The sequence below is a fragment of the Dendropsophus ebraccatus genome, chromosome 12 (genome assembly GCF_027789765.1).
Source record: "Dendropsophus ebraccatus isolate aDenEbr1 chromosome 12, aDenEbr1.pat, whole genome shotgun sequence".
Lineage (NCBI taxonomy): Eukaryota > Metazoa > Chordata > Amphibia > Anura > Hylidae > Dendropsophus > Dendropsophus ebraccatus.
This window is the reverse complement of record NC_091465.1, coordinates 77864126-77871386: the sequence shown is the minus strand read 5'-3', so window position 1 is coordinate 77871386 and position 7261 is coordinate 77864126. Positions and strand designations below refer to the sequence as shown.

General features: G+C 42.0%; 1 protein-coding gene across 1 annotated transcript; it reads left to right on the top strand.

Moving 5' to 3' along the window:
* The first annotated feature begins 205 nt into the window (after window positions 1-205).
* Window positions 206-1303, top strand: LOC138769367 (chemerin-like receptor 1). Its single transcript, XM_069947784.1, has one exon. It carries the CDS (start codon window positions 206-208, stop codon window positions 1301-1303), a length of 1098 nt encoding a protein of 365 aa, XP_069803885.1.
* Window positions 1304-7261: the final 5958 nt, after the last annotated feature.

The following is a 7261-nucleotide window of genomic DNA, read 5'->3' as shown; positions in this document are numbered from 1 at the left end:
ATATAGGTACAATATGTAGCAGAGCTGAATCCATATTTTAACTCCTTGTAGTGACACTATTGTGCATTGTAACAGCTCTATGTCACAATTTACCTTAGATCCTGTGCGCACACTCAGCTCTGCTACATCCTCAAGTAAATGTGTTTTCTCTGCTCTATAATGTTTTATACTAAGCGCAGACGTTTCTATTGCAGACTTCATCATTATGGAGAATTCAACTCTTTTTCCATCCTCACCCAATGCTTTGGCACTGCAACTGGAGGACGAAGAAGAAGAGTATGTCCTTCTGGAAGATCTGCCATCAGAGCTGGAGACCACACTCCGGTACCTGTCCATTATCATTTACAGTATATCCTTCCTGCTGGGAACCATAGGTAATGGCTTGGTGATCTGGATTGCTGGATTTCGGATGAAGAGGACAGTGAACACTGTGTGGTTTCTGAATCTCGCCATTGCCGATTTTATCTTCACCTTCTTCTTACCACTGAGTATCACCTACACAGCCCTCGGATTCGATTGGCCCTTTGGGACCTTACTATGTAAACTCAACAGCACCGTGGCTTTCTTGAACTTATTTGCCAGTGTCTTCCTCCTCACTGTTATTAGTGCAGATCGTTGTGTCTCCGTCGTAAGACCAGTGTGGGCCCAAAACCATAGGACCACCAGACTAGCCAACGCCATAGCGCTAGCCATATGGCTGGTTGCCTTTTGCCTCTGTTCCCCATACTTGGCCTTCAGGGACACCATAAGAGACAATGAAGCCAATGTTACCCATTGCTATAACAATTACGCCTTTTCTGATGACTTTGATGACTTGGAGGTGGTGGCCCTCAGATCCATGAGGCACCAGGTGATGATCTCTGTCCGGTTTCTTTTTGGGTTCTTGCTCCCTTTTGGGTTAATCTTAGTTTTTTACTCCTTGATGGCCCTCAAGTTGAGGAGGAGTCAACTCTCTTGGTCCAGTCGACCATTCAAGGTGATAGCCACTGTGGTAGCTGCTTTTTTCCTTTGTTGGTTCCCCTATCACATCCTTTCAGTCTTAGAAGTTGTCATGCACCATTGGGACAACAAAATGTTAAAATCTGCAGTTCTTATAGGAAGTCCTCTAGCGACAAGCCTGGCTTTCTTCAACAGCTGCTTAAATCCTTTCTTATACGTCTTCTTGGGGAGGGACTTCAAGGAATCTTTGCGAAGGTCTATCCTTTTGGCTTTTGAAAGTGCATTTAGTGAAGAACATGGTAAAAATACCTATAGCCAGGGGAAGACAAGATCAGTGTCCGACCAAGAGTCTCAATTTACCTGACTGAGCCTGGACTCGCCATGAATTTGTGGGCGAAAGGATTTGTGAGTTTCGATTATTCTCCAGATTTCCACACTCTAAGGATCTCAGACCTTGACATGGTCCATACCAGACCATGATGTACTATGGGACACATGGGACAGGGACCAAATATCTTGCTTTCTAATGTAATGTCGGAAAGATTGAAGAAACTTAAAGGAACAATCCAAACTTGTATCAAGCACCAAAACTAAAGATTCATCATTCCAACAAAAATTTTTGGATATTTAGAAACAGACCTTCATACCTGACAAAGAGGGTGTTAAGATGGTGTAACCAAAAATATAGGATTTTAAAGGTGAATCTGAGCTGAACTAAACCCCCTGCATTGCCTTGTAATAATACATTGTTTTTACTGTATGTCGATGAACTATCGGTCCTGCTCTAGTTTGTAGGTGTGTTAAAGAAAGTATTATGGGGAGGGGAGTTGGCCGTCCCATTGAAGATCATTACAGTAAGTAATGCTGCGTTTACACGAAATGATAATTCGCCCGATTGTACGATTAACGATTTCGAAGTAACGATTTTTTTATAACGATCAGCGTTTAGAGGGAACGATATATTGTACGGAAAAATCGTTTTGCGATCGCTTAAGCCTATCTCGCACATAGGTTAAATCGGTAACGACTGTTTACACGGAACGATCTGCGAATTTTTTGCGAACGACGATTTAAGAACATATTGTAAGATCAAAATGAACGATTTCTCGCTCCTCGTTTGATCGTTCAGTGCGTTTACACGTACGATTATCGTTCGAATTCGATCGTTATCGTGCAAATTCAAACGATAATTGTCTGTGTAAACGCAGCATAAGTGGCTGATATAGGGAAGCAATTGATTATATAAGGGAAATAATTCAGCAGAGCAGCAGAGAGCACTGTGTCAGACCTGGAAAGAATACACCACTTTCTGCGGGAAATACAGCAGCTGATGAGTACTGGAAGACTTGAAGACTTTTAAATAGAAGTAATTTACAAATCAATATAATTTTCTGAAATCAGTTGATTAATGGATTGTCCACAGAGGACGACCCCTCTTATGACACTTGGAATCAAGGGCGCTTTAAAGATTTTATATATATGTATATATAGCAGTACCTTGGTTTAAGAGTAACTTGGATTAAGAGCGTTTTGCAAGAAGAGCTCACAGTTTTTCAAAATTGTAACTTGGTTTAAGAGCATTGCTTTGGTTTAGGAGCTCACGGAACTGGGTGGGAGGGCGAGTGGGGGAGGGGCATGGTTTGCACAGGGTGGTCTACAGCCCTGTACTCTGACCCAGGAAGTCTCCCTCACCTTCCAAATCATAGTAGATCCACTTTAGGCTGGGGCTTACATCACGTGACAGGACTGTGGCCATAGCTGTAACCCATAGCCCTATCTTCCTGGACAAAGAATGTTGCTATACTGTGCTCTCCCTATACCCTGCTCATTCCTTCCTGCAGTCTCTGTAATCTCTTGTGTTTCTCATCCTCTCCATTCCTACTATAATGTGCCTGCACTCACATTCAGCTATGCACACTGCTGCTATAATGTGCCTGCACTTACACTCAGCTATACACACTGCTGCTATAATGTGCCTGCACTCACACTCAGCTATACACACACACTGCTGCTGTAATGTACCTGCACTGACACTCAGCTATACACACTGTTGCTATGATGAGCCTGCACTTACACTCAGCTATACACACTGCTGCTATAATGTGCCTGCACTTACACTCAGCTATACACACTGCTGCTATAATGTGCCTGCACTTACACTCAGCTATATATACTAACTGCTGCTATAATGTGCCTGCACTTACACTCAATTCAACACTCCATTCAAACTGTTGTATAGAAAAGTTTCTGTCAATGTCCTCCTGCACAGCTTTGTGATTCTCACTTCCTTTTTGGACCATACTGAACACACACCCTCTTTCCCATTGCTGTCATGTGACCACACAGACCTCTGACAGCAGCCCTGCTTCTCTATTCTAGCCTGTTGTACTACGCTCCTGCATTATGGGGATCTGCAGTTCCATCCTGTATCTACAAACTGCTGCTGTCTCTTCAGTTTTATGCAGTTACTATACATTATACTCCACATGCTGATTACTATCCTGTACAGTAACTTATAATATCACATATTCAGATGTTTCTCATTGTTTGTTTCATCAGTTCTACATGTTATTTAGAATAAAAAAAAAATCATTATTTTTGGGGTGTGGAACCAATTGTCTGCATTTCTATGATTTCTTATGGAAAATTTGCTTTGGTTTAAGAGTGAAATTGGATTACAAGCACAGTCCCAGAACGAATTATGCTCGTAATCCAAGGCACCACTGTATATATATATATATATATATATATTTATGTCATAGAAGCAGCAGAAATCGGTATATGTTATCTGGACATCAGTCATGCGTAAAACACCCTACAATAGGAAGTTAATCAGTGGAATTGATGCTGCCGATTATGGCCGGGCCCTGTCCCAATATGTGGGTAAGTGTACAGGAAGCTGCAGATTGAGAGTTAGATATAGAAAGGACATACACACCCCTGTATCTATAGCATCCCACTGTGCTACTGGGTATGTTGACAAGTCAGATGTTTCATGACGATTCTGGTATGGGTTCTGGGACAAAACCCCCGTAAATGTATGTGCGGAAAGCATATTGTTAAGTCCCCCCTAATAATCTGCATCCAGATCAGAAACCGCATATGAGTCAGATCCGAAGGGCTCAGAACGTACTCTTACAACTTTTTTTTTTTATTATTCAAATCAACTGGTGCAAGAAAGTGGCAGAGATTTGTAATTTACCTCTATAAAAAAAAAAATCTTAATTCTTCCAGTACTTATCAACTGCTGTATATCCTGCAGGAAGTGGTGTATTCTTTCCAATCTGGAGAGCAGGAGAGGTTTTCTGGTTCAATGTTTTTATTAGGTTTGTTTTAAGAACAAATTTCAAAAGAGAAAATCTATAAGCACTGACTTTAGTGCCAATAGCACAGTTAACATGTTTGTACAACAAGCTTACGTATGGAGAGGTTTTCTATGGGGATTTACTAGTAAGCTGCACAGTTCCTGACATGGCCAGAGGTGGCAGCAGAGAGCACTGTGTCAGACTAGAAAGAATACACCACTTCCTGTAGGACATACAGCAGCTGATTAGTATTGGAAGACTGGAGATTTTTTAGTAGAAGTAAATTACAAATCATTGGCACTTACTGGGACCATTTGATTTGAAAGAATTTTTTTGGGTGAACTACCAGTATCATGGCTGTTGCTACAATCCTGCATGAGATGCATAAGACCCCGACCTCAGCTTCGGGTGCTGGGAAAAATTTGATCCAGTCCTGGGAAACTGGTAGAAGTTTCCCAGGACTGGATCCAGCTTTTCCCAGCACCCGGAAAGGAGTGGCACTGAGTTAAAATACAGCCAGGTGATAAGCACATTAAGGGATAATGAAGCGCTTTGCTTAGTTATTACTGTAAATTCGCTCATCTCTACCAGTACTCATCAGCTGCTGTATGTCCTGCAGGAAGTGGCATATTCTTTCCAGTCTGACACAGTGCTCTCTGCTGCCACCTCTGTCCATGTCGGGAACTATTCAGAGTAGGAGAGGTTTTCTATGCGTAGTTGCTGCTGCTCTGGACAGTTCCTGACATGGACAGAGATGGCAGCAGAGAGCACTGTGTCAGACTGAAAATAAAACATTTCCTGCAGGACATACATCAGCTAATAAGTATAGGAAGACTTAAGATTTTTTAATAGAAGTAATTAACAAATCTATATAACTTTTTGATATCAGTTGATTTGAAACCAAAAGATTTTCGCTGGACAACCCCTTTGAGAAACTCCTTTATTACAGGTTGAAGTAGACGTGGTCACCTCCATTGTGCTTCCTGTATGGTGACACACAACATGCCTGAGAATTCACTGTTGGTGAGGAAGAAACATCTTCTTCTTATCATTACTTCTCAAAGCTCAGGGTATGAGGTCAGGAGATAGCTGGTACCACGAAGAGCAGTAATTGGGTATTTATCTCTGGCTACCAGAGGGTGACATATCTGCATGGTGTAACCCCATCTGGTAACCTGACTCAGCTATATACACTGTCTGTAAGTGACTTATTATGGTAAATGCTATGGCTTAGATATCCACTATTGACATGGAAGCATTTCTTAGAATTCAATGACTCCTACAGTCATGTTATAAAAGTTCTAGCCAAACTGCTTATATATCTGCATCAGTGAAGGCGTAGTACACCATCTATATTGTAGCTACAGTTTAAAGGAAAAGTGACACCTAAATTTTCTTTTACTGATTAGACTCAGATACTAAAATTTGCTCTTTTATTGTAATGTTTCTATTTCTGACTGTACCTTTTTTTTTTTAATTTCTGTACTTTTTGTACTTTATTATGTACTTTTTGTACATTGTTATGGGGGCGGCCATCTTGTTTGGGCTGTTCTTAAAGGGGAACTCCAGATAAGGAAAACTTGTTTTCTATTAAAAGTACATTACAATTTATATAGATGTGTCTATACAATGTATTACCGTATCTGTGCGGTTCTGCCACACTGGTAGCTGATGGAAATCCAGCACAGGCTGATGATGCAGACAGGTGGCAGGGCGTGATGTCACAGGAGGCGGGGCTGGATCCCCCAATCCCCTGAGTGATTCACCATCTCTGACCGGCCAGGAGCAGCTTCTGCACTGATTTCTCTGATTGTGCAGAAGTCTGCAGTAAAATTAGGGCTGTGTTCACACATGTTGGAGTGTCATTGCAGTACTGCAGCATATTCACAAAAATGATGCAGTAAAATAAGTAAATGATGCTAAACGGCAGAGAGGATCAGAGCCTTATTGTGGGGCTCAACTTCAAAGATAAAAGATGCTTGATCATAATATGTGCGTGAAAATGAAAAGAAAAAAAAAATCTAAAAGTTCTTTACTTTATTCCAATATCAGCACTACAGGTAGAGAATACAGCGTGCTGTGTGGTGTTACAGGTAGAGAATACAGCGTGCTGTGTGGTGTTACAGATAGAGAATACAGTGTGCTGTGTGGTGTTACAGGTAGAGAATACAGTGCTGTGTGGTGTTACAGGTAGAGAATACAGCGTGCTGTGTGGTGTTACAGGTAGAGAATACAGTGTGCTGTGTGGTGTTACAGGTAGAGAATACAGCGTGCTGTGTGGTGTTACAGGTAGAGAATACGTGGTATAGGTAGAGAATACAGCGTGCTGTTTGGTGTTACAGGTAGAGAATACAGCGTGCTGTGTGGTGTTACAGGTAGAGAATACAGGGTGCTGTGTGATGTTACAGGTAGAGAATACAGCGTGCTGTGTGGTGTTACAGGTAGAGAATACAGCGTGCTGTATGGTGTTACAGGTAGAGAATACAGCGTGCTGTGTGGTGTTACAGGTAGAGAATACAGCGTGCTGTGTGGTGTTACAGGTAGAGAATACAGCGTGCTGTGTGGTGTTACAGGTAGAGAATACAGTGTGCTGTGTGGTGTTACAGGTACAGAATACAGCGTGCTGTGTGGTGTTACAGGTAAAGAATACAGCGTGCTGTGTGGTATTACAGGTAGAGAATACAGTGCTGTGTAGTGTTACAGGTAGAGAATACAGTGTGCTGTGTGGTGTTACAGGTAGAGAATACAGTGTGCTGTGTGGTGTTACAGGTAGAGAATACAGCGTGCTGTGTGGTGTTACAGGTAGAGAATACAGCGTGCTGTGTGGTGTTACAGGTAGAGAATACAGCGTGCTGTGTGGTGTTACAGGTAGAGAATACAGCGTGCTGTGTGGTGTTACAGGTAGAGAATACAGGGTGCTGTGTGGTATTACAGGTAGAGAATACAGTGCTGTGTAGTGTTACAGGTAGAGAATACAGTGCTGTGTGGTGTTACAGGTAGAGAATACAGTGTGCTGT

What these genes read in the sequence shown, in the direction of transcription:
- LOC138769367 (XM_069947784.1), top strand. Translation starts at nt 206, where the DNA reads ATGGAGAATTCAACTCTTTTTCCATCCTCACCCAATGCTTTGGCACTG.